This window comes from Epinephelus moara, chromosome 4 (assembly GCF_006386435.1).
Source record: "Epinephelus moara isolate mb chromosome 4, YSFRI_EMoa_1.0, whole genome shotgun sequence".
NCBI lineage: Eukaryota > Metazoa > Chordata > Actinopteri > Perciformes > Serranidae > Epinephelus > Epinephelus moara.
Window position 1 is genome coordinate 23,030,156 of NC_065509.1, and position 27,768 is coordinate 23,057,923.

Here is a 27,768-nt window from a genome sequence, read left to right on the forward strand (position 1 = left end):
GGCGATAACATGTATGTCATTGCTGTGTTCAACTTGTTACTGCTGCTTCAAGGTGGCCAAGAAAACAGTCACTGCAGTTTGAATGTGATTGGTTCCACCTGTGTTTTTCCTGCCAGGACAAGTCAAAATGTCTGTTGTGAAAAACAAAGTCTATGAATGAGATTTAATAGCAAGATTACATTTTTGAATAAAGATTTACTTAGAGCCTAGTTCACTTTCAGTATAGCAGGACAGGATAACTTTTATGTCTTAACTGGAGTTCACACTATGTGCAGGAAGTGTAAGCTGACACTAGGTGGCGCCTCAGACTACATGCCTTCGCCTGTACCACAGACTGTAATGACGAGCCCTAATAGGTCCATATAAATTGAAGCTATAAAGTGTGCACATTTCCATAATGGCACTGGCAATTACTATCAGTCTCATATAATTACATGGCAATAAAAATCACAGATGTACGCTCATTGGATGCAATTTCGTTGAAATCTTTATTCAGAAAAAAAACATATTAACATTATTTATAACTGTCCATTTGACAATTTTGTCATCAACATACATTAACACAAAAATATGTGAATCAACATTAGTTTGGTCAGGACGTGGTGGAGTGAAAACTGACAGGAAAAGAAAAGGATAAATAAAAGAATAAACTGTTCTCTAAAAAATAAAAGCTTCTGCACATCAGCAAAGTAATCAAGTGAGGAAGGCTGAGGAGATTAGAGTACCATCTCTCTGCTGTAGCTTTGGAGGCGGTCATCGAGGCGGATGATCGTGTCCGCAGTCCGTTTAAGGATGTTTAAAAAAACAAAACCTCATACATGTCAAAAACAGAGTTGATATATACAGACACCATTTAGGCCCTTTGATTTTTTTTTCTTTTTTCTTTTAGAGAACAACATTAATGAAAACATTCCCCATTCTCCTTGGTTCTCAGTTTCAGTCGAGGAGAAACTGATTCTTGGACGGCTTCATTCAAAATGTACATGTAAGTGTATGAACCGAACACTGGTAAACATGCTTCAGTGTCCAAAGACACAAATAAAGGTAGGAGAGCTCAGTCGTCTATGGTTACTCGTGCTGCACGGGGCCCCGGGGCCCCTGAAGCCTTTGTACAGCTGGGTCTAAATGGTTAAGAAGGCAGCCAAGTCAGTCAGTCAATTTATAAACACCTAGGCTAAATTGGTTTTACATGCAGCATCTTTTTGCTTGATTGTTGAAATTATTTCATTTTTTAAGTTTATTTTTTTTTGCTTGATTTGAGTTGTATTGAACGGCAAAGTAGCACACGATGTAGCCTCGGACCAGAAGCAGAATCCACAATCAGAGAAGGGCCGGAGATGACATTAATGACTGAAACACACTGTGGAGCAGATATGAGTGTGTGTCCTCACATTAGGCCGTGGTGTAACTTCTGCTTCTGTCTGCAGGACTGTCAATGTTTGACCTCACTGACTGAACACGGTCCAGTTGAGCTCAGAGGCGTCTGGGTGCACTTGGGTTGAGGGGAAGGGTCTCGAATTCATCCTTGCACATCACACGTTATCACTTTAAATCGTCATCATAATTACCATCATTAACATCATTTAACAAGAAGTTACGAAAACAGAGGAAGGGGGGTGTTCAGCTGATCGGAAAAATCAGCCAGTTACGTAAATGCCCCATTTTCATCAGTGCCGCTGGTTGACAACCACGAAGGGTTTTCGTTACACAAAACAGTGGGCAAGGGATAAGAATAGGCTTTGTTCGAGCACACAAATACAGAAAGGAGAGGAGGAGGAGGAGGTGGAGAAAGCAAAAGAGCCTGAAGAAAAAAAAAAAAAAGAAAAAAAGAAAAAAAAAAGACAAATATGTAAACATCTCTCCAGTCCGGGTGGGGGGGTTTATCCCTCTCAGAAGCTGAGCTGTAGCAATCAACACACCATCAAGCACAATCCAGAGCTTAACAATCAAGAAATCCACAGTTTGGACAATTTTGCAATCCATAATCCATTGCGTAATCCAGCCTGTTCCCTTTCTAGCCCTTTCTAGGTCCTTTCAGTTCTGGGAGGCTGGGTGGGGAGGAGGTGAGGGAGTGTGTCAAAGAGTAGACCTAAATGTGTGTGTGTTTTCTGACTGTGTAGGTGTGTGTTAGGCATATTCCTGTGTGTGTATGTCCGTAAATGTGTACATTCTGGCATAGCTGTGTGTTCAGGTGTAAACTCGTTTGTATCCGCTGCTGACATCCCTTCATTAATGCATCTCAGAGTTGAGTTTGTCCTGGAAGATGTACAGGTTGTTGGTGGCGGCGATGGCAATGATGTTCTCAGTCGGGTGCCAGGCTGTGTGGAGGATCTTCTTGGTGAAGTCCAGGCTGTCCACGCTGATGTCGTCCTTCCGGCGTTTTCCTCCGGCGGCGCAGACCCTTCGCGGCTTCAGGACGGCACGGGGTTTGCTGCTCTCTCGTGATGCCTCCAGGGTCACGTCGCGTTTGGTGTTGCGGTCGAACATGCGAAAGAAGTTGTTGTAGGCTCCAGTCATGATGACACTAAGGAGAGAAATGATCAGTTACTACAGTCTGAAGGGTTTCATTCTCTTTTCTCTTTGAGTATTAATCTGGTGAGGACTGTAATCGACTATATTAACTTCCCAAACTACCTTAACCCTTAACTCCATTGCTAAATGTAAAGGGTCACTTCCTCCAAATTACAAAGGGATGGGATGCATGGTAGGGATGCATGATAATATCGGCACGTCATTGGACTCGGCTGATGTTGGCCTCAAAATTGAAATTGAAAAAATAAAACATTGAAAAGTATTGTATTTCATGTCTCCGTCTACTGGTGGGCCATCACGGTAAGAGTATGCATGTATAATATGATGCTAATTCCACTACAGAAGAGACAAAATTTAGGTGGGAAAAAATTGGATATATCGATATTGGTTATCGGCCAAATAAGTTGTTATATATCGGTATATCAGATATTAGCGAAAAACCCAATATCATGCATCCCAGCAGTTTTACTTGAGTAAGATTTTAAATGCAGGACTTCACTTGGGTTAGGTTACTTAATTTGTACCCATAGATAGATTTGTTTTGGAGTAGACAAGGCAGCCACACATTTTACAACACAGAAAATAGCCAGACATGAAAAAAGTACATGACAAAAGTACCTATAATGGAGTATTTGAACACTGTGGTACTTCTACGTACGTAAAGATCTGAGTATTTCTCTTAACACTTAGTACTGAAACACAGAAACACATCCAGACACTTCACGTACCTGTCTGAGCCGTTCCAGGCACACTCAAACTTGTCGAAGATGCAGTCGTTTTCGTAAAGGGAACACAACTTGCTGCGGAGGTAATCGTGAACCTGGAAGAACACACACACACACACACACACACACACACACACACACACACACACACAGACAGACAAAACACATTAAACGTGTAACACAAACCTCCCTGAAGGCAACTCTAATGAGACACAACACCAGCCCTGAGCAATACGAGGGCCAGGAGTACATTTTAATCTAAACTCCTTTTCCATATCAGTAAACCCATTAACATCCAAACCCACCAAGGGCATGATAATACAGACACACATGTGAACACACACACACACACACACACACACACACACACACACACACACACACGTATTCACTGACTAATAACTCTTTTCCCCTGTGCTTTCATTGCACCTGCCTGTGTCAGCAGTGTGATGCAAGGGGTTGAAATCTACACCTTCCTGCAGCCGCTGCGCTCTGCATTAGGCCCCCTATTTTCACATTCTGCATAAAGTCAGCAGTCAACAGTCGCTTCGCGATCAATAAATGGTCAAGCTGAGGTCGGCTCACGGTTGTACATCAAACCAGGTGACATTTTTGTTTTCCCCTATGGGTCTCTCAGCCCGGGGTGAAATGATACAGTGTCAGCTGAAGTTGAATATATATCGTCTCTTTTTCCCAGTGTGCGTGATCTCTGATTTAGAGCACAGCGCCTCCTCCCTCATGGATCTGTACATATTTCTCATGTTCCAGGAGGAGTAAGAGTGTAAGTTTACCAGAGTCAGAGCCCTGAAATCCCTTCTCTCCCCTCAGTTTACTCCACTCAGCCTCTGCCAACCCTCTTTCTCATCCTCTCACTTACAAACTCTCCTTCTATTCTTCCCTCCTCATCTCATCACACATCCTCACACTCCTCCCCAAGCCCTCACCCCTCTCTCCCCCCCTTCCTCCCTCTCTGTGCTGCATTGCAGATCTAGGTGTCGGGCACTGTGTAAGGTATCCCTCCTTCCCGTTTCGCTTTATGAGTGGAGGCTCGGCGGACTATAAATAGCTCCAGTGCGTCTTGGCCTCCCACTCCTGGCGGCCTCACAGGCCCTCACACGTCAGGCAGACACACACATGTTCACCCACACGCCCGCGGCAGGAATACTAAACACACTCTGAAAGAAGGAGTTGATAAATACTTCTACTGCACATATTTGCATAAACAGAGGCTGGTGCGGCTGATTGTAAACACTTAGAAGTGACACACGAGATAAATTGTGTGCGGATGTGAGAAAGATAACACGCAAAAATAGAAAAAAAAAATCAGCTTTATAGTTAGTTTTGTGTGTGTACATTGTGTACAGCACGTCAAGCAATATTGTTCGTGCTTGTCTCACACATGTATTAATCTGCCAAATACACACAATCTGATGCATCTACAGATTATAGTAAAAAAAAACTTAGGCCTCAGCAACAGTTTCTGGTGATTCTGCACTCACGGGAAAAAGTACATTCTCTGGCTCGTAATCAATCCAATTATCCTTAAAAGGTTTTGGAAAAATCTAATCATCAGCAAGTCCTGTGATTCTGAGAGACAACCATCTTCCCATGATTCATTTCTGTCTCTTATTATTCATATTTCCAGGATGACAAAGCCCTCTTTCAGTAAAAGGACAGTTAGTCACCCAGCAGTCACAAACACTTGTGTGTTAAGTGAACATTTATTACAAACGACTCTCATTTGATCTGCAACAAAAAGCTCTACTTAAAGAATCTGAGCATCAACACTGACCTGGACTGTGCCTGAAGACTAAATCCTGCACGTAACAAACATCTGAACTTTGCTGTATGGGATTCAGACAAGCTGGAGGGTGACAAATTAAAGAAAAGGCCAGTGTAGATGAGCAACTTCACAAAAGGATTGCTTGTCTTTTGCGGCTGCTACATCTGCACAAATAATACCAAAATAAACTGTAATTCTTAAAGCAACTGCAAATGGTGAAATGTGACCTTAACTGCACTGTCAGGCAAATAGCAACTCCGAGCTCCTGTGCTATTTAAATTAGGTAATATGCAAAACAGGCCCCTTTCTATGCAAATGAACCTCACTACAAAAACAATCCAATTCAGAAAAATCTCTGTTAATAGCCTCATGAAGCTCTGTCAAAAGTTCAGTCAGGAAGATAATACTTTTCATGCTCAGGTTGTCAGTCTTCCTTCTCACCCTGCCGTTCACTCCTTGCACGCATGCTCACTCACTATCTCTAGGTGTCATTGTCTGCCTCTGTCAATTTAGTCATCAGCTGTTTTCAGCTGATTCACTATCAACCAATGGCACAGCGACACACACTCTGTCAGCCTGTCATCTCACTGCTCCTCATTATAAATATAGTAGTAGTTCTTTCCTGCTGCAGCCGTGCATGCCCTCCACCTGTCCCTCACCATCACCAGTGTGTTTGCACTGTAACACCATTAGTGCAATATCTTTTGTGAAGTGGGCCTTGAGACGAGACAGACAGCGGTTGCAAGTGATGTGCAATTCATGGTGCTACCAGTGGCCATTCAGTGGCCACAATCCATTCTTTGTGAATTGTTGGGCCAACACAAGCCAGAAGAACAGCTTCAATGCTGTCTGAGATCGATTATCAAGTGTCTCTTATCCAAGCCATGAATTCAGGTTTTCTTAGAATTTCCTCCTACTAATCTGTAACTTTATCTGTTACACATGAAAATATATATTAAAAAAAAAAATTAACACAAACGTAGGGTTAATTTATGACAGCAGGTGTTGGAGATGTGAGAGGTTTGTGGGACTGCTCTGTGATAAGACTTTTATGGGAAAAATTGCTGAACTATATGGCAGATGATCTGGGGATTTGTATTCCAAAGTGCCCTATAGTTTAGGTTTAATGTGTGACATCTCTAATACACCTCACAGAATCAAATACAGCCAAATATAATATGTTCCGGCCTTGTGTCAATGATAAGGCTTGTCTGTAGTAAATGATTTTCATAACATGGTGTTTTTTTTATTGTGGACTCAAAGGAATATAAATCAAACTGGTGGTTATACATTTTAAGAATGGCTCTTATGTGTTCATGTAAATTAATTCTTCAGATTTACATTAATCAATCTAATCTAATAAATAACATAACAAATGAGGACATATACAACAACATATCCATAATGTAAAATATAATTTTCAAGAGAGAGAAAAGAAACTTCCTTCTATTCTTAGTTACTTATTTCCCAGCATGTGGATGCATATGTTTGTTTGTTGTCCTCCAGTAATTTTATGTAATTGAGATTTATGTATTTAATAAATGAATAAAATAATGTAAAGAAAATTAAACATATGCAGGACTTTGTGGCAGCAGCATGTGTTTTGGCACTAGGGTATCATCAGCAGAGTAATAATGAGAATGTTGGGTGATAGAGGCTGTTAGTAATGATTGAATGTTATCAGTCAGCTGATGAAGCAGGAATAAAACAGTGGAGTGACTCAACAGACGAGAGGATTCAGTGACAATATGTTAATGCTCCCTCCACAACTGATCGGATCACCTTTCCCCAGAGTCAATTTGCTGCTCGCCTGAGGGAATCTCACCGCAGCAGCCAAACCAGAGAGAAAATATTCATTCTCATGTTTTTTGTATTTCAACCTCGTAATTTGCACATGTGGTCGGTCACACACCTGGTATGTCTCCAGGGGCTTGCTCTCCATGTTGAGGTCCCAGACTTTGGCAGTCAGGTAGTCTCTGGTGAGCAGGTAGCGACCGCTGTGGCTGAACTTGACATCGGACACAGAGGAGATGATCTCGGAGAAGAAGGAGCGGGCGCTGGGGTCCTCGGGCTCCTCAAACACTGGAGATGGTGGGAGAGAGGGAGAGGAGGGTGAGTGCTGAAGCCAGGCAAAAACAGTATGTCACATGATGATACTATGTGTGTCTCTATCTCATGAGCATAGATAAAAAGATGTCTCAGATGAGTCTATATGCTGACAGTAATCTATAAGGCAGTCAGACCACACAGGTGACTTCTGTATGTTCATGGCGTCGCTGTCTAAATTGCTCTGTGTCTTAATATCAGAACATCTCAAACAGAACAATCACGTCTTCTACAAAGACAGAAACCTGGTAAATACAGGTATTTCTCACTGAATGTAACAAACAAAAATGAAATCCCTTGCTGCCTGTGGAGGTGCTCCACTGAATACAATTTGAAGTGTTCGCTGCGCTCGTGACTCATACTGGTCAGAACTCATGGGAAACTGGCCATTTCAACTTCGAAGTACACAAAAACAAAAAGGAAAAGAACGTTAGGAAACAATAAATCTGAAGCATATGAGGAAAATTTGCCATGAATTGAATTGTTGTCCCTTCAGGACAGCAGATTTATGGGTAAACTAACCCTGCTCTACATTAATGGACCAGGAGTGGAAAGAAACATTATCAGATGGTAAAAAATGATCCTAAGGAGACATATTGTGCTCCTGAACTGAAAGGAAATCACTTATTACAGATTGGGTTTTAGATAATTTACTTTCTATTGGATGAACATACCTGAGGTTTTTCAGGTTGAGTTCATTAACATTACAAATTGAATAAACAGTGTTAAGTATCAAATCACCACCACAGATGATAGTCCCCGATTTGATCTACATAACCATGCATACATAAAGCAAACTAATAATGATAGTCCACTCTGATGGATTAAGTATCTTAAGCAAGTCTCTGCAAGTTGATTTTCATGAGCTAAATGAAAAGTCAGGAGATCCCCAAAGTGATTAAAATTTGTCATGCAGGGACATGACAAATGAAGTAGCACTCCTCAGCCAATCTACTGGCATTTGCTCTCTCCATTTAATAATGTTTGAGATATTTCAGTCTGGGCAAAAGTGGCGGACTGACCGATCAACTGACACTGCCTCCTGGAGCAATGCTGCTAGCATGCCTAAAAACATCATCTCTATAAACAGATATCTGCATGACTGTGCAGAATCTGAAGGAAATGGTATAAGATCTTGGTATCGGAAGCATTCTGGTTTCTGTTTAGTCTGAGTAGTAGTGACCAATCACGTTTGGGCAGCAGGTGTGGAGAGCAAAAGAGGCAAAAAGCACTGGCCAAAATGCAAAATGCAAATGCGAACCCATCGGCTAATGTCTGACGACAGTTTAACTTTCCTTTGTATTCATATGGAGATATCTGTTGCTGAAATGACCAGCACATGGAAGAGGATGTCTTGGCCCAGATATCCACTGGCTACATTGGAACCCTCAAAATATTCACCATTGCCCCAACAGGCTTATCAAAGTCTGACCCAATTGGGTTCCAAGATTGCTACAAACATGAACTGTATATTTTGAAACACATGACTGCCTGAAAGGTTGGACCTTCATCTGAAAACTTATTCATAGGCTAAAATGCGCAAAAGTACCAGTATCAGACATTTTGGCCTTTTAAGGCTCCTTAAGGAGATGGAGTATATTTAAAAACATAATGTGTATGTTTCGAGCTCTCAACATATTTACTCACATTTGGAGTGTTTGTCACAGAGCGCTGCTTCTCTCATGTCACAGAGGCGCAGGGTGCCTTTGCTGCTGCTATAGACAAACAGGTTACAGTGGTGGGGGTGAAACTCAGCCGCCGTGATCACCTCTGTCAGATCCTCCATGTTGGCTGGCTTGATGTCCACAATGTCTGAGAGGAAGCATTGCTCAGGAAAACAACATAAGAGAGTCCACTTCTCAGGGCCTGCAGTGTAGGCTATAAACCCTGCCCCGATCATGACAGGGGTTAAACGGGGTAAGTTTTTCCCCAGAGATGATAAGTTTGGTTTTAATTAGTTATGTGATGAAATAAAAAGGGGGGTTGACGTCGGAATCGATGGCGCTGCTAGCAACTGGGTCGGACGTTGGGAACTTGATAAAGCGAGATCACCTTAGCACAGACTCTGGCTCCGAATGACTTAACCAGCACAAGATGGCAGCAGCTGTATCCAGCGTATTTTGGCTTCATGTACAGTAGGAGGATGTGCAGACGCATTGTCCATCGTTATATATAGTCATTGGTTTTTACCAGGTCCCCAGGAACGCAGCTCAGCTTTGCTTCCAATTTTCCGCAGTGGCCTCACACGGTACTGATACGTAAAAATCCCCTGCAACTCAAAAAACATTTTCGCCATAGATCCCCATTGAAAGGACACCTCAAACTGCAAACAAGGTAAATCATGAATCTTTCTATTGTTATTTTTCTCCTTGAGTCGAGAAAAACGATTTAAAAATCTGTGATGTCATCACAATTTAAATTTTATGAGCCAAGCAGGAATTCGTGGGCAGAGCGAGCGTGCGAAACACTACCGCAAATGTTAACACAGAAGCTGGGAACCTTTTTGGTGTATGTGCCAGGTGAGCAACTCCATAGGACTGAATAGGCGCCATATTTGGGTCCAGTATCAAGGCATTATTATACATCTCTGGTTTTTACCTGCTGAAGTCAACCTGTATGTACGTATTCATTCATTCATCCTTTTATCAGTTCTATTCACTAACTGGCCAAATGAAAAACTAATTATATTGTGTTTGAATTCATGTAAAAAACACACACACAAGTGTATGTAAATGTATACGTAACCCTCACACTGTAAATAATTTACAGAAGAAATAAAGCAAACCAATTTAAATATATCTTGGGGGGATTGTTGGGAGAAAAGTAATTCCATATTCAGATAAATTGTAATATTATAAATCCTGTCTGGGTCATGGATGTGACTGTACTGTGTCCTATTGAGCTGGATTAGAACTCAGAGCGGGGCTGAAATATTTATGCAGCCTTTGAATTATTCATTAAGCTACATTTTCACTCCTCAAGAATAATATTCCCCTCCCCCAACACTGTGTGTCTTTGTGCATTTCTTTATACAACAAAGTGGGATTTGCAATGTGGGAGTTGTGTGAGAGTGTGTGTGGGTGGGATTTGATTATTGTGCATGTATAAGCATCTATGTGTTAATGTATGCATTAATTATCTGTGTCCTTGTGCTTTAATAAATCCAGTCCTGCTTTAATATGAGTTTGTGCATGTGATGATGATATATGTGTGTCTTCTCTCCCCCTCACTATCAATGTAGAGCACAACCCACAAAGGATACTGAAGCTGCGGTCGGTAATGTCCAGATGCCAGAGGTTGATCCTCAGGTCATCGGCTGACATGTAGGTCTCATAGTCGGAGTTGACGGAAATGGAGTTGACGTGGTAGGTGTGGGCGTTGGCAAACACTCGCCGTGGGCTCACCTCCACCATCAGGTCCATCGGCATCAACACCGGCACCTTTAAAGACATAAAGACAGAGAGCAGTTAAACACCACACGTAACTGATTAGGAGAAGACAGATGATACAGACAGTAGATTAAATCTAAATACTGTCATTGTATCATGAATTAATATTTAATGCATTACTTCCTTTGACATCAATAATACATTACTGCTGGAGCCCCAACTTGCCCGCTTGATAGCAGGATCAAGAGCCAATTCGGTGCATGAGTTAAAGCTCATTTGGCTGCATTTTCATATCTTCGCATTTGCATTAAAACACAATTTCTTTGTCCGATACATGATTTCCATTTTCACACACAACTTAAATGTGTGTCTCTATTTGCATACGGCACAGCGGGAGCAGCGTCACATAACACATACATGTTCTCGGGGCTCTACAAAGACAGACATACTATATGTGCATACGCTCACACATGGGCTCACTCTGCGTAGTACAGATGTTGTGTTGCTGTTCAGCGGGGAAAAGAGGATTCCTCTGCCCTCACACACTCATGCACACACACATGTACCATTGTGCCAGTGACCCATTTTTGCACATGCAAAAACATCTGTACCCACTGACCCAGTTCTGTTACACAACCCACTGCATTTATGAATGTTTTACCGTGCAGGAGATAGAGACAGACAGAAAGATGTTACCTGTAGGGAGGTGACGGTGGAGATGTCCTTGATGCGACCCTCTTCATCCTTCAGGTTGTACCCCTCCGGCCGTTTGTCTCTTTCACTCACCTTCCACAACTTAATGGTCTTATCTGGGAATCAGACAGGGCCGTTAGGTGATCAGATAAGAACAGATTTAATCGGAAAGTGTGACAAATGAATAAAAGGTGCTTGCTGACACAGGAAGCTATCTGGTCTTAGATTAGATGTGATTAAACATATTAGAGTAGGCTAAATATGGAATATCATCTCAAATTGGTGAAGCTAAAAGCCTAAAATCTGAAAAAGGAGCTGTTTTAGGATTTTACTGAAAGACATGATCAACTCAGGCACTTGAACTTGAAAAGAAATGACTTAATAGACAAGCTAATCCACCGCACTCCAAATTGTCAGCTCTGAAAGACAGCTTGGACTCTGAAGCTCTAAATGAGCAAACAGCAAGGTTTTGTGTAATCAATGCTGACAGACACAGAGAGCCCCTGTATTATATTGAAAAAATGACAGCAAGCTTTCCAGCAGCAGCATTACCCAACTGCTGAGGCAGGTCTTACATTTTTCATACCCTAAATCATAAATAATATACTACTTAAATAAATCAATAACAGGGCGCTGTGGGAAAATCTATACATCTTCCAATACAGCCATAAACTCTTAATGTAAACTGTCCGAGGCAGACACACTCCTAATGCACTGCAGACATGTGATGCAACACAAGCAACAACTCTTATCTCTTTAGGCGAGGGGAAATGTGCTTTCTGGCTCAAGAAACTCAAACACTTGTTAAAGGGATAGTTTGGAGTATTTGAATTAATTAATTTTACTTTGCTGAACACTGCAGCTGCTGGTCTACCACTGCCTTGATCAAGTAATTTGTGTGTGTTATTGTGTGACTTTGGTGTTTTAAAGGGTCAGTTCAAATTAACCAGAGTTACACAAGAACACAAAAAAATTATCCGATTGAGGCAGTGGTAGACCAGCAGCTCCGGTTTTCTGCTGGATAAAAATACTGTTTTTGTCAAAGGAGTCTGGTGGCTTTGAAAAGAGCATAAATAATAGCTTCAGTCCCCCCTCGGAAAGAGCTGTCTGATGGTGAGCTAAAGCTGTGAAAATATTCTAAATATAGTGTACACTTAAACTGATATCGATTTTTTTTGGAGGCTAAAATTTTGTGTTGCTGCTACCCCCGGCCACAGCAGCGCACTACTTAACTTCCATGGCGGTACTCCAGTCTGTTTCTGCACACTGGGGGTGTTCCGACTGCCATCTACCGTATGTAATACACTGACTGTAAATAGGCACCTCATACAACCCCACTTCGGAGAAATCCTAACTATTCCTTAAGGGAGAAACAACGTGAAATAATCTTTCAAACTGGTTTAAAGGAAGTGCTTTCCCACAAAAGATCATGAACCCACATCACTCCTTCCACATCTTCCTCTAAGATGCATGTATTTGTGTGTGTCTGTGTGTGTGTGTGTGTGTGTGTGTGTGTGTGTGTGTGTGTGTGGGCTGTATCACCATTGGTGGAGAGGAGGAAGTGTGCGGCGTTCTGCTGAGGCAGCCATCGGATCTTATTGATCTTCTCCTCAATCTCCAGACTCTTAAGGTAGTCGAACTCGGGCTCATGGCTCTGGAAGGTGCTATAGACATTATACTCTCCCTGTGAGAATGGCTCAGTCTTGCTCTGTGGAATGAAAAGCAGTTAGATGGAAATGTGGGGACAATGATGAGCACTTTCTCACATACAGAATCACAGTAATGTAATGCAACACCCTAGGCTGGAGCCAGCCTCATTCACCTTGATCATGTGAAGAAATAGCATGGCACGGACTCTGCACAGCTTTAATGATACAGTCTCTGACATAGCGGGAGTATCAACTATTAATCAATCAATCTAGACTGTAGCTGGAGGGGAACGGTGTGCGTTCATCACTGTTCTCACAGCTGGAATGAAAAATTGTATATTTGTGTGTGTGTGTGTGTGTGTGTGTGTGTGTGTGTGTGCCTACCTCAGGTTCCCTCTGAAAGATGACCACTCGGCCTCCCTTGTCCCCTGTGGCCAGGAGCTCTCCGGTGTGGTTGAACTCAACAGTGGAGATGATATCAGCTGGAGAGAGACAGACACAGAGGCAGAGACGGAGGAAGAGAAAGAGAAATATAGCGTGAGAGGAAAGAACGGTGGGGAAAGAGAGAGGAGGAGTAGCCATTAGCTAATTGACCACGCATCATCATTCATCTACATAACCTGTTTATCTGGCTATAAATTATTCAACCAAGTCAACAGTCAATGCATTAACATGTAAGTGGATTACAATATGCAAATTAACATGTAGAATAAAACAATATTTGATCACTTACACAAATATTCTGCATTTCTGTTTAAGCTTCAAGAGAAAATTCAGATTATATAGCACATATTAGCCCACACACACACGCACACACACACACACACACACAGCTGTTTCACACTAGGCCCAGGTGTTATCCGTGTTCCAGTGTGACACATACACAGTGACGCACACTATGACACTTCCAGTACACAAGATTACAGTGACACTTGAGTTCATGTTCATGTCTGTGTGTGTGTGTATAAGAGTAATTACGCACTCTTTCATCTCTGTAGTGTTCTTAAGTGTAAACACAACTTAGAGTGTATTTGCATTAGTGACTAAATATCATTCAAAGATAATTTTCCAGGACCCCCATTTGCATACTTGCAACAATGTCCCCATCACTAGCTCTGTGTCCCGAAACACCAACACAGTCTGACTCAGTGACAGCACTGTAATATGAAGAGCAAGCACGTTATTAACCACTTTGCATTTACTGACTCAGTGCTTTCAGTGGACCTCCCTTCATCACACAGCACACACAGTGAGGAGTAGAGAGCACTTGGTTGTACTGTCCAATGAAGGGCACGTCAGCGTGATATCTGAAACCTGAATCTGTTTTAATGTTACATGTAATCTCCTGACTGCATTTCTGTCTACCTATCCTCCTTTCTTTTCCCCTTTATACAGCAAGTTTTATTTTGAAATATCTATTTGCAGACAGCTGATCTGGAGGGAGGAAAAATCTTGGTGGTTAAACCTCTTTCATAGTACTCAGAAACTTAGTTTCAATGAAAGATGTAGCCATGTAAAGTCATCTACAGGTTATCTAAGAGCCTGTTTATACCTGGTCTTAACATGCACCTTGGGCAATCCAATCACAAGTGGACAGCGCTTAAATCAAGTATAATCAACCACCAATATGCATTACGGTCCAATCACTCAAACCACTTGCTGAGGTAGTCTGGGATGCATTTGTCCACATTTCTATTGTAGTGTAAATACTAATGCGTTATGATACATCCCTGACAAGAACTACATCATCAGTGCAGGATGTGGCGGTTGTTTCACTAATGCTTTATAAACTATTTTATGACGAGTGTTGTGTGACTGCCAATTGTTTTGCCCCATTAAAGGAGCAGGGTTATGATGATGGATTGATCTGGATCGGTTAATCGATTCAATGGACAATGATTCAATATCATCAATGCAAAGTGAAAATATCATCTTTAAAATATGCTTTTATTTTGAAATTCCTATGGCATGTCTGCGTCACTATTTCCATCCAAGCACACCTCTGTCCTAAACATTCAAACAGTGCTAATGGCCTAGCGCAAGGCAGACAATGGTATCTTCTCATATCAACCTCAGGCCCCTGAATCAAATCCAAAACGTATAGTGGCAGCCTTTGTGATATCATCATATATCATGTCATTGTCCTAACAATCAATACGGTATTGTGTCCTAATGAAACTTGTGGTTTACACCGCTGAGAAGGAGACGTGTTGAATTCTGCTGACTGCGATATATCTCCAGCTGTACCGACAGAACCGCTAACATGATAAGTGAGCAGCTAGCAAGAGTGTGGATGTAATTACTGTGCTTGCAGCCCTGTGACCTTCTAGCATAAGTGCCCAAGGCAGGAACGAAATCGGAACACAAAATGGTCAACAAGAGATATATATTGGTCACATAATAGGTGATATGTCTCAGCTGTCTACTTGTGTTCAGATCCCTGAAATGTATGTTAATACCAGGCTGCTAAACTCAAAACTCAAGTTAACCACGCTGTGTAAGCTAATTTGCTAGTTTGCTTACCATTTAAAATCAAGAATGACATAGTCGTGACTGGATCAATTTTAAAAATCAATCATCCCGTAAATGCTACATTTGCCATATTTTGAATTGCTGTGTCATCTTCCTACATTCAAGCTTCTTACCAACACTAAACCTGACTTACAAGTTAACAAGTCCAGTCTGTTTACCAGCTGAGGTTAAGTGAATGTTCAGTTCAGTTGTGAAGTTTCCAATCTGTGGTTTGACTTGACACTTGTAAATACAAATGCCGTGTTAAGGACAGACAGTTTCTGGTGATGCTGATCACCATGGTGATGACTTCAGTGCTTTTCAATTGATTCTCAAGCTTTTTTTTTTAAAGCAAAATTTTATGCATATGTTGTTGTCCCCTCGTGACACCCACCATCCTACTCTATCATGGTGCAGAATTGGTTCAGTTTTAGGTCGGCAGTTCAGGTGCTGGTGGATGAGGCAGTGAGTCAGATTTTGAATTTGCATGATTCTCTCAGATTGTTCAAATCAGCTCACTGCTCTTTAAGCTATTTTAATGGTCTGAAGTCTTATAGTCTTTTCATCACTGGGAGGTTACTGGCCTAGACAATAATAGCTCCAGCACGTAACCTCCCTTAAAACCACAACTTGTCATTTTTACACTTTGGATTTTTTACTACGTAAATAAATGAGCTGTGACGTGTATATTAGTGCATTTTAGAGGTGCTGTTGGGCAGATTTTTTAAAATTTTTGTTAGAGCTAGGCTAGCTGTTTCACAGTTTCCAGTCTTTTTGCTATGCTAACTGACTACTGGCTGTAGCTAAATGATTAACTTCCAGACATGAGTGGTACTGACCTTCTCATCTGACTCTCTGAACTAAAATGAATGTGTGTATCTCCTAAAATGTCAAACTATTCATTGAGGAATCGGTCGTTCTTTAGCTCCACACAGCAAAGGTTTAACAACAAGAATGGGTCAGTGTGACATCCAGTTCCACTTTATATGCCACAAACAACTGTTTTATTAACACCTGTATGTTGCTTCAATGAAAGTATTTTAAAACGTCTGAGGTCAAATTGCTTGCATGTATTTTGTGTAATTTGTGTTGCTAACCTAGCATAGCCACACTTTTTTTAACCTAGCCTGCACACAGCTGTGTCTGATAGAACATCAGGCAATCATTTTTTGCAGAAAACTACTCACTGCTGACCATAAAATCTATAAATTAGGGGTGCACGATATTGGATATTTGCTGACATCCAATATGCCGATATTTAACAACTTATTTGGCCAATAACCAATACTGATATCAATCTATCCACTTTTTTCACCAGCTAATTTCTGTCATCAAGTCTCTGCTGTAGTGGAATTAATATCCTATTATGCATGTATACTCTTTTCGTGATGGCCCACCAGCAGACGAAGACATGAAATAGAATGCTTTTCAATATATGTAATATTCGTTCATTGTGCAAAATAAGAAAAAGCATGTTGGCCGATTCTGATTGTTCTTTTTCAAGGCCAATATCGGCCAATACCGATGATGTGTTGATATCATCGTGCATCCCTACAATAAATCTATGCCAGCTAAAAACAAAAAACTTACAGTTAACTTCAATTTATGTTCAAGGTAATGGAGACAGAAGCTGTACAGCCCACAGTCTCATCAACACGGTGTATTTTGACTGCACTAGCCTCCAAAGCAGTCCTGCCTCACAGAGATTTTTATACAACAAAAGCTCTGACTTCTACAGCACGACCAAAAAATATTTTCAAAGATGCCACAGATTAGATTTAAAAATAATTTAATGTCAGATGTGGTATCCCAATAAGCCTTTGACAAAAGGGGTCCACTGAGCTCAGTTTTGATAGAAAAGAACATGGTCCTCAAGCGCTGACTGTAATAAAAATAGAGTGTGGAGAGTGTATTTATTGAGAGTCGGAGTGATTCAAAGCTGTAGCCTTGCCTATTTTGTGGTGGCCTTGAGAGAGAGAGATTTTATGATGAGGGGAGGCAGGGACTGCTCCTCAATCTCTACACTAACACAACCTTATTCACCCTGTTCCTCACACATCTCATGTATTACTGGTTTCTATCATTTTTCCACTACTCTTGCACTGCTTCTTGATCTCCCAGTCACTGCAGTGCCTTCATTATTCCTCACTTTCAATTTCTTTCTACAATCCCAGGCTTTCTCTCAATCACTCTCCCCCCACACGTTCTTTTGTCATCGCTTGTTCCCTAGTTTCTCTCTTTTGCCCCATTTCACTCTCTCATTTCTTCCTGGTTGTCTATCCACATTCATCTCTCGCTATCTCTCATCCCTCCCCCACGGCACTCTGCCGCCTGGCTGTATGTTAGCGTGTATGTAGTGGTGGTGCTGCTGGTGGTGGTGGTGGAAGAATGGATGGAAAGGATGGAAAGGGAGGTGGAGGGAAGAGGCGCTGGGGCGGAGGCGGTGGAGGGGTCCTTCGGTGAGCAGGGGTTGCCATGGTAACAGGCTGAGCCAACCAGTAGCAGGGGTACTCGTAACGGTTAGCCGTATATGGCAGTCTGGTGAAGGAGGAAGTGGGATTCATCAATCCAATCCTCGCAGGAAGAGGGAGCGTGGTAAAATAATTATGGTGCTGCAGTTTTGTCCACTAACAAACATTGCTAAATTAATACCAGGAGATGGAGCCGACACTATGGTCCAAATTGAGGATATGCAGATAATTAATGCATACACACACACAAACACACACACACACACACACACACACACTCATGACAGCACTCAAGCACAAACTCTAGACATGCAGTGAAATTCACAAACACATGTACGCACACCAGGCAGCTTTGAATTCACAAGTCACGTAACGATGCACAGCAAATGTTAGGCTTGACGCTGTGTGTGCGTGTGCACATTTACAGATAACTGTGTCGCACAGAGAAAGAGCTAAGCTAAGCAAAACTCACAGGAGCGGCACACAATATAGCTGAATAAAATATGGAGCACACACTCTCCACTCTCATCCTCTTTATCTGCCTGTGTTTCTCTGTCTCACTTACACACACACACACACCTCATCTGTCTCTCTGATGTTCTCTATTAGAGTAGAAAAATAGACCTTTAGGAACACAAACATCTATCGCAGAAACAAGTACCATCATGTGCGCTGGGCTTCTCCTGTAACAGGCACAACTGGCCAGCATCCTGATGTGTTTGTGTGTGTGTGTGTGTGTGTGTGTTTGACTATCTGTTGGGCTGTCAACTTGCAAGTCAATATAGTGTGGATGTGTGTGTGCAACAGTACAGCAAGCTAGCTGTGTCTGTCTCCCACAGACAGTCCATTAGCATCAGCAGGCCTGTCTGACTCATCGCCACACTGCAGGAGCTGGGGGAACACACTGTGACTGCAAGTGCATGCGCCCACACGTACAGTTCATTTCAGCACAATACAACACACAAACATGAATGAACCCAATGACACAAAGAAGCATGAAAAAACACGCACGAGTGAAAAACACACAAACACTCAAATGCGCTGTGAGGTGTTTACAAGGACAGCGGCTCCTCAGCGATCACAGCATGATGTTGTAGGGAGAGCTGGAATGATTCATGATCGACAGGAAAGATGTCAACAACAATTCTGGTAATTGCTTAATACTCTAAGTCTTTAATTAAGCCAAAATGCTGTTGCTGCTCCAGCTTTGGAAATTTGAGAATTTGCTTTTTTTTTCATTGAATATCTTTGAAACTTTGGGGACGACACTACGAACTGTAAAATAACTACTAGAGCTTAAGTGGTTAGAAAAAAATGATCTTCAACAGTTTAATAACAGACAACTTTAGAGTAAAAATGACAAACACACCCTAATTCAAGCCTCTCAATTGCAAGGATTTGTTACTTTTCTTTGTCTTGAGAAAGTATTTCACTGCTGGAATGATGGTCTTTTCATAAAACTAGGCTGTCTATGCAGTAGAAAGACGAAAATACTTTTTGAACTGTGTGCTATATGACCAAGGTAAACAGAAAAAGAGGACTGTGGCATTTGCTTTTGCTCAAGAGGCAGAAAACCTACAACTACCAGAATGCACTACATCACACTGGACTGAACACTCCCGCTGGTGGGTGATGCAAAGCAGGCTTGTCCGTTTCAACCATACATTTATAATAATACCTTGATACTGGATGCCAAGATGGCGCCTATTCATTCCAATGAAGTTGGAATGAATACTTGAGGACTTGAAGACTTTACATTGTGATGACACTGCAGATTTTTAAAACGCTTTTCTCAGCTTGAGGAACGTTTCACAAACATAAAACCTCCATGGATCAAAAGTTTCTAACAAAAAGAGTCGTAATTGACACTGTTTGCAGTTTGAGGTGTCCTGTCAACAGTTTTACAGACATCTCTTTTATAATGGTGGCTGCAGGGAAAAACTGGATTCAAGGCTGAACAGTAGGGGTAGGGGAAAAATCGACACAGCAAAGTATTGTGATATATTTGTGTGGCATTTGTATCGTCACACAGTATTGATTTTTTTATTATATAAATTATTATATTACAAATAAAAATCAAACTTTAGGTCGCCTACTAGAATAATATAATCAATTGCTTTTCAGTCCACATTTTGGTGCAGCAGAAAATGGCTAAAGTGAGATGAACAGACTGACAACTTTATCATATTAGATTAAACAAATGTTGGCAAAGTTTTCCTTTAGGGACATAATTTACAGTTGTAATTCACAATATATTGCAACATATTTTATTGCAATGCTCGGCATATCGCAACATATGTAAAATCGCAATAATAGTGTATTGTGATAATATTGTATCGTGGATCCTCTGGTGATTCTCACCCCTACTAAACCATGTTCCTGGGGACCTGGTCTCAACACAGGAAACAATATGGCTGCTGGCTGGAACCAAACAATCTCCAATTACAGTTAAACAGTACACTAGGCAAGAAATAAGCGACATAGTTGAGCTGGGAGATGAGCAGGGAGATCTGGGTGTTGGTAAAATGGAGGGAAATTTACCATAGTTCATTTAAACATACTACTCATACTGTCACGATACAAAGCTAGTTGAAAATCAGAAAAGTATCTCTTTAAGTGATGGTAAACTGAATATCTCAGGGTTCTGGTAGATTGATTCAACACAACACACACAATCTGAAGATGTCACCTGAGCCTTCAGGAAAATGTCATCATCATTTTTCACTATTGTCTGACATTTCATGAGGCAACAATCATATGATCAAGAAAAAAAACAGATGGATTAATTAACATTGACAATAATAGTTAGACTTAAGATTAGTGCTCATCTGTGGCACATCTGAGAACAGAGGAGGTTTATGGGATAGATAAGGGTGGTGGCATAGGTAGGAAGGTGGATTTCCTCATTTCTTTTTGTTAAGGCTACTACAGCGACAGGGAGGGGAGCAGACGCCCTACAGTCCCAATTATAGATATCTTAGGACTGGGTAAACACAGACCATTAAAGCCGAGCCAAAAACACACACTCCTTAAAAGACAGGACAAGCCACCACTCAGCAGGAGATGTGTGTATGTATGTGTGTTGGCGAGCGTGTGTGTGCATGCTGCAGCTCAAGCACCCCGCATTTCCTGTGTACGTGTGCACAAGTGTGTGTACTCAATTACCCTGTAGAGAAATAAACTGGTTGGGGGGAGAAAGGGAGAGGAGGGAGCGAAGGAGACGAGGGGAGAGACTGCCGGAGGGAGACGTTAAATTGATCCCTGTCCTGCAGTTTTGGAGTTATTGGGGGGAAAAAATGGTGCATGTGTTTGTGTTAGAGGTGCACATGTGTGGAGAGGAATGATTTAAGCCCAGCACAGCAGGGAATCTGCCATTTCTCCAAACACACATCGGCACAATGGAGCAGAGCTGGTGTGAGCCTAATGGTTATAGACACAAACAATTAGAATCACAGACCAAGCCGGCTTCAGCGTGTGTGAAATACACCTGTAATCCTGCTTTGCCTCGCTGCAAAGACATCTTCCAGTTGTATGAATTCTAAAAGCTGCAATGTCTGATTCATTTTTGATATAAATCAATTTGTTTTTCAAACAGATTTGTGGGACCGTAACACAGAAAAAAAGATTAGGAGCTTAGCTCGTTCACAGCCAGAGTAACCCCAGCGATACTGAAAACTGAGATGATGTCTCGACACCTAATAAAGACTGAAATGTAATCCCATATTTAGAAGACTCTCTGCCTTTATTTATGCTGCCACACTTATCTTTCAGTTTGGATGTATTTAGAGTGGAAACATTTAGTCGATCAACACAAAATGATTCTGCAACAATTCTGATTTTGAAGAATTGAGGTCTTATTTTGGCAAAAATTCATAAAATTCATTGATTCCAGCTTCTCAGATGTTAATTTTTGCTGCCTTCTTTAGTCTTTTATGAAGGCAAATTAAATACTTTGGGCTGCTTGTCAGATAAAACAAGCAGTCTGAAGGCTGTGAGCAACCGTGGCAGGCATTTTTAACTATGTTTGGGCATTTTATAGACCACACAATTAATCACTAAGTTGAGAAAATAAACGGTAGATGAATTAGTGGAAAATAATCATGAGCTGTGGCCGTGCGTGTGTGGGTTTATGAATGTCTGCACAGTACATGTGCAGAGTATGTGTGCTCATGTGGTTCAGCGAGTGCATCTGTGCATGTTCATGTGGATGCGTGTGAGTGTCTGTGTGTCGTTCTCCATATCAAATGGAGGTGGAAGTATGATAGATGCTTTGAAGGAGATGGGGTGTCATCTAGTCAAACTATTTAAAGAAATCAAGTCACACACTCACTCACACACACACACACACACACACACACACAATCCACGCTGAAGCAGGCAGACTGAGACAAAAATAAAGAGGCAGGTACAAAAATACACACAAAAAGGATGAGGCAGGCGGACAGAGACAAAGTGATGTTTAAGATATTTATAACACTCAGACTCACATGAGAATTCACCTGACTCAAAGGACACACGCACACACTTTTTACATTCAACCACCCACCCACACAAACTCTCGTATCTCACACTGGGGTCATGTGGGCGCAACTGTGCGACACAGATATGACCTTCGGGATAGAAGAGGATAGAGCACACACCTTCAGTGTAAGAGGCAAACGGCTCGGGCTCCAGAGAAAGGGTAGTGATGTCGGAGCACAGGACCTGGATGGGGCTCAACATCCTGGGGGAGGACTCCAGGGTGGAGAGGGGTGGACAGGATGGGCGGAGCTCTTCAGGCTATAGCCAGGAGCAGCCCTGCAAGAGGAGCAAGGATGGAGGGAAGGGAGGGAGGGAGGGAGGGAGGGAGGAGGGCAACAGGGAGGAGCAGAGGGTAAGGAGGGAAGGACCGGGGAGGGTGGATGGGGTTAAGGGTAGGGACTGAGTTACTGCATCACCACATCTGGCCATGAGTACTCACAAGAGAAAAAAATACTGATGGTGTATTTATGATCATTCTGTATCTGTACAACATGATGTATTCACATGTTGGGTTTGGCACCAAGGCTTGCAAGACATGCAGGATAGACAGAGATAGACAGCTTGTGGGACAGAGTCTTAGTATGTCTCAAGTTTTGCAGGTGAGCGTTAAAAGGAGCAGGGATAGCTCTCACATTTCCACCGAGGTGACTGACACTAGCCCCTTTTACACTGCCTGTTCAATGGTGCGAATGTTGTGCTGTTATTCTGCCACGCCTTTCTGTATAAAAGGTGCACATAACACAGGATGGAGAGACTGTTGTTCTGAGTTGTTCCGCCTTCAAGCTGGCAGTGGTGGTAGTAACAAAGCTAATTTAGTGTAATAAGTGTGAACTGGCAGGATAGGACGGGTGTGATGTTTTGACGACATGTTATGTGTGCAGCCCACTACTGTGAGATTAAAAAGGCAGCTCTCTGCAGTTAGAAGATAACTCAAAGAGGAAAAACAGTAACCTAAAATGTCCAACAACTTGGGGACACATGCTCCTTACCCTCCGAACAGAGGAAGAGTTAAGGAAGATTGTTTAAAAAAGCTGCCCAGCGCTTATGTTGTATGTAGGGGCAGAAGCTGTTGTGTTAAACGCATGCCTATCACGCCTCTTTTGCTTCCAGAACACTGGCATGCTGTCTAAAATCACATACCAAGGTGGCATTATGCCTACATTTTTTCAGGCTGTTCTCACACATTATTCGGAAATTTTCTCACACAATCTAACCCACCAAAATTCATACATATCGCACATGACGATGAGCCAGTAATTTGTGCATAACCAACGTATTTTGGAATGACCAGTGCCCTAAAAGGAGTAAAAAAGGAAGCTGTCCTGAGCAGCCCAGTTAGGAGGCAGGTAGGGCCAGTGGATGGGTCACAAAACACAGGACTTACCCCTGGGACCTTCCCCAAGGAGAGCAGTGGTCGGAATCATGTGAAGTTTGAGTTAACTTTGAGTCATTTTAAGGTACATCCTCAGCATGTTTCCTTTCCTAAACCTAACCACAGTAACTTGTCTAAACCGAACCTCCATGACTTTATGTTAATTATGTAACTTTACTTAAAGTCGTAACGTCATTTGTGGGCCACTAATTCACAGAGCATCATGAACCGTTGTTTGAAGATATGTTGTTTCTTGGTTCCTGTGTAAAAAAATAAAGCTGGTGTAATGAGGTTCTTCCTTGCAGCAGTATTGCGAGATGTCTGTGTAAAAAGGGCTATTGACTGCCAATTAGAAAAGAGCAGTGAGAGCTGAGGAAAGCTCAATACTTTCATACAGGTATGATGACTAACAATTACTTTCATTATTCATTAATCTGCTAAAATGTCAAACATAATGGCATCTGCTCATCTCAGGTTTCTAAAGCCTAAAGCAATTTCTTTAAAAACCCAAAAGAATGGAGATTTGAAATTATATGAAATGAAAACAAGCAAGTAAATATTCATATTCAAAATGCTGCGATCAGCAAATGCTGATGTTAGAGTATGTATACATTTATATTCAAACATTTATATGTTTCGTTTTTACTCAACAGCATTGATACTTCTGTATAAGATGCACATTAATAACGGGGGTTAGTGTGAATGCATTATTTATGAAATCAGTCATAAATAATTTACTTAAACTTTACTCAAAAATGTCAAAATTCAGAATTTTGATGCAATATGTAATTGTTGTTATTACTTCCTCATGCATCCTTGAACCCACCTCCAGTCGGAGGTGGGGTGTAGCAAAGGGAGATATTGAGGAGAGCAGAAGGAGTGAGAGGAAGGGAGTAAGAGATGAAGGGAGGAAGGGGAGGGGGGTTAAGGTAGAGGGAGGTTAAGCATCCCTCCCCTGTAGGAGTTAAAGGGCAGGGGGAATCCCCACGGGAAGATCTACAGACACACATATGTATGCACGCACACACATATAAACACACACAAAACCCTTGCAGACAGACACACGTACATACACACACAGACCTGAGCCAACAAAAAGACACACAGTATGCACTCAAAGACACAGACTTGAATGTGAATGCAACACAGGCGAAAAAGAAAGAAAGATGGAGACACACATGAGCGAAATACACCCAAGCATAAAATCACACGCACCACCTCTCTCTGTCTTTCTCTTTCACACACACAGACACACATACAGAGACACATTGTGTTTGTGCAGCCTTCAGAGCACTGTTGGATAATTGTTTGGCAGACGCGCCACTTCAGCACTGGGCAATGCTGTGAGTTGCATTAGAGGACCGATGGGGAGAGGGAGAGAGGGAGGCAGTGGGGGATGGAAATGGGGAGGAGGACGGGGGATGGGGTGAACATTGAGGAAAGGTGGAGGGGGTTGGAGTGGATGTAGAAGAGGAGGCAGGTAATGAATCACTTTGTTTATTTGTGACAGGAATTTATCTGTTTTGGGCCATTATGGGGAATTGTTGTGAGATTGATTTTTAGAGTAGTTACTCCTCTGCAACTATCTATTTTCAGCAGTTGCACAGTCCTGTCGGGCCAATAGTGTTCAGTGGTGTGTCCACCTTGCTGTGTGCTCATCAGCAATTCACCCTGAATAATGTCTGTGTCTGCCTGAGATGTGTGGAATAATTAATACTGCCATTATTGGTGGGTGGAGAGGATCCGTCAATCATATTGGCCAAGCATGAAAAGCGGCATGTTTATCATCACGGACTGTTGCTATGGCAATAATGGATGGTTGGTGATGGATGTTAAGACTGATTTTCTGCCACTAACTCATCAGAATCCCTTTCTGAAATGGACAAAGACACAGATTGCTCATGGAAAGTCTGTATGTGTAAGAGAAGACAAACACTCGCACACACAGGGACAAACAAAGACACACACAAACACACAGATATTATTCAATCTTCTCTGCAATACAATAGGCTGAATGCACACACACGCATTTACACAATCAACAGGCAGCACTACAGGTCTCCCCTGACTACAGTATGTGGCTCTGTACGAGGGATATTATATTACCGCACAGACACAGGAAGCATAATTCCTTTCTGCAGTGACACGAGGATCACAAATGAGCTCGCAACACGTTCATGACCCCCAAATGATAATCCGCTGTTCTGGTCTAAGAGGCGTGGCGAACAATGAGCTGAGTGTAAGAAACAGATTGGGGACAGACAGACAGGCAGGAATGGCGGACAGGGAAGCTAGTGTGCAGGTGAGATTAGTGGTGTAATTGAGATTAGCAGAAGGGGGGTTATCCGAGGTTATAATCCACCTGTTTTATGAAACAAACCAAAAGAACTTATTGGTTTGCACAGTATGAGTGCTGCTGGACTTTTTAATAGAGGTGATACTCAATATACTTAATTAGACACTATGCATGTGTGTGACTGTATCATGATCTGGGAGATGACATGCAAGAGAATGTGGTGGAAATTTCTGGCTTGTTTTTCTGGAGATGCCTGCTGTTACAGAAAAAACTACTCTCCCACACAAACAGAGACATACATACACACATTCGGACACAGGCCAGATCTATTCTTCCCTGCAGTGTGACAAAATAGCTGTTACACAACGTAAGAGAGAGGTTGCAATAGCACAAATAAACGAAAAGACAGAAATGAAAGGTGCAGGACACAAAAAATGATAAGAGAAGAAGAGGAGGGACAGAGGAGAGGAAAACTTGTCTAAGATGGCTTAATTCTACAGAAAGGAGAGCGTTGGCTCCCTAGTTCTTGTTGCTCTGTCTGCAACTCTGTCCGATCAACACACAGCTTACAGAAGATTAGGAAGCTGTCCTGAGCTTGCTTTTGCAGACACACACTTTGTCACGTACACACACTCTCTGACACACAGAAGCACACTCACATGGGGGCACACTTAAACACACACTTTGTAACATACAAACACATGCAGCGTCCTCTGTCATGTTCTTACCTTCAGTCACATAATTGTGGTCGGGGAGGAAGCCGCGGTGGTTGAGCGTCGGTGTGGCGTCAGTGTCTTCGCCCATCAGCGGGGCTGGGGGAAGCGCCCGTCTCGGTGGGGCAGCGTGGTGGTGGCAGATCGGTGGTGGAGGGGGTGGTGGGGATGCCGGCCAGCACAGCGCCCATACTGTTGCCCGCAGACGCCTCCTCAGCACAAGGGCGCAGAGCCGGGCATCCTATTCTTAAATGAGGAGGGAGTGGGCCTGTCCCGAAGGAGGGATGAGTGCGCGTAGGAGTCCGCACAACTGCTTCTGTGAGCCAGATACAAACCTGCAGGAGGAGGATTATTTAAAAACAGTTCAAAAACTACCAGGGGTGAGCTTGATTTGTGCCTCGGAAGAGCACACAGCACTTGTGAGGCAAGAAAAATCCAGCGCACCCTGTGGCCACTCTGCAGCTGCTGAGTCCAGGTGTGGCCAGACCAATTCTACTCTCGCAAAACACACACAACATACACAGCCCTGTGCTCGCAGAAATGGGTAAAGTCCCTACTTGTTAATGGATGCTTTAAAAGAGGAGAGGAGAGGAGATGAAGAGGAGGAGGAGAAGAGTGGGGGGAGGGGAGAGAGGGATGAGCAGAGCCCCTGGTCGGTGTATCTGCAGTGCTGCTGCTTCTGCAGTGAACTCACACTCGTGGACACACATACACACACACAGTGGGACAAACACTCACCCACACACTCGGCAGCTTGTGGGTCAGGTACTCCTCAGTGGATCCTCCATGAATAATGTCGCTCTCTTCCTCAGCGGCAAACTGTCTCTCTGGTTTCTCGGCTGTTCCAGTATGAGGAGGAAAATCCTACTGGCCCTGCGTTCTGCTGCAGTCTGCGCTCTGGCGTATGTATGAAAGGCAGAGCGAGAGGTAGAGAGAGGGGGAGGGAGAGTGAGAGAGAGAGAGAGGATTTGTCCTGCTGCGCTGGTACGTGTGTGATGCATCGGAGC

The 27,768-nt window shown here is 42.5% G+C and overlaps 1 protein-coding gene across 2 annotated transcripts; it reads right to left on the reverse strand.

The window, feature by feature from the left end:
* Nucleotides 1-464: 464 nt before the first annotated feature.
* LOC126389196 (serine/threonine-protein phosphatase 2A 55 kDa regulatory subunit B gamma isoform) lies at nt 465-27,680 on the reverse strand. Of its 2 annotated transcripts, XM_050042751.1 has the most exons (11): nt 27,500-27,680; nt 26,777-27,096; nt 22,500-22,656; nt 13,262-13,359; nt 12,771-12,936; nt 11,232-11,344; nt 10,409-10,586; nt 8,794-8,958; nt 6,953-7,122; nt 3,261-3,352; nt 465-2,524 (listed from the first exon to the last, which is right to left on the reverse strand). In XM_050042751.1, the coding sequence occupies exons 3-11, from the start codon at nt 22,579-22,581 to the stop codon at nt 2,230-2,232; spliced, it is 1,359 nt and encodes a 452-aa protein (XP_049898708.1). In that variant the 5' UTR covers nt 22,582-22,656; nt 26,777-27,096; nt 27,500-27,680; the 3' UTR covers nt 465-2,229. The 2 variants fall into 2 exon arrangements, with proteins under 2 accessions (XP_049898708.1, XP_049898709.1); XM_050042752.1 differs by lacking the exon at nt 22,500-22,656.
* Between the last annotated feature and the right edge of the window lie 88 nt (nt 27,681-27,768).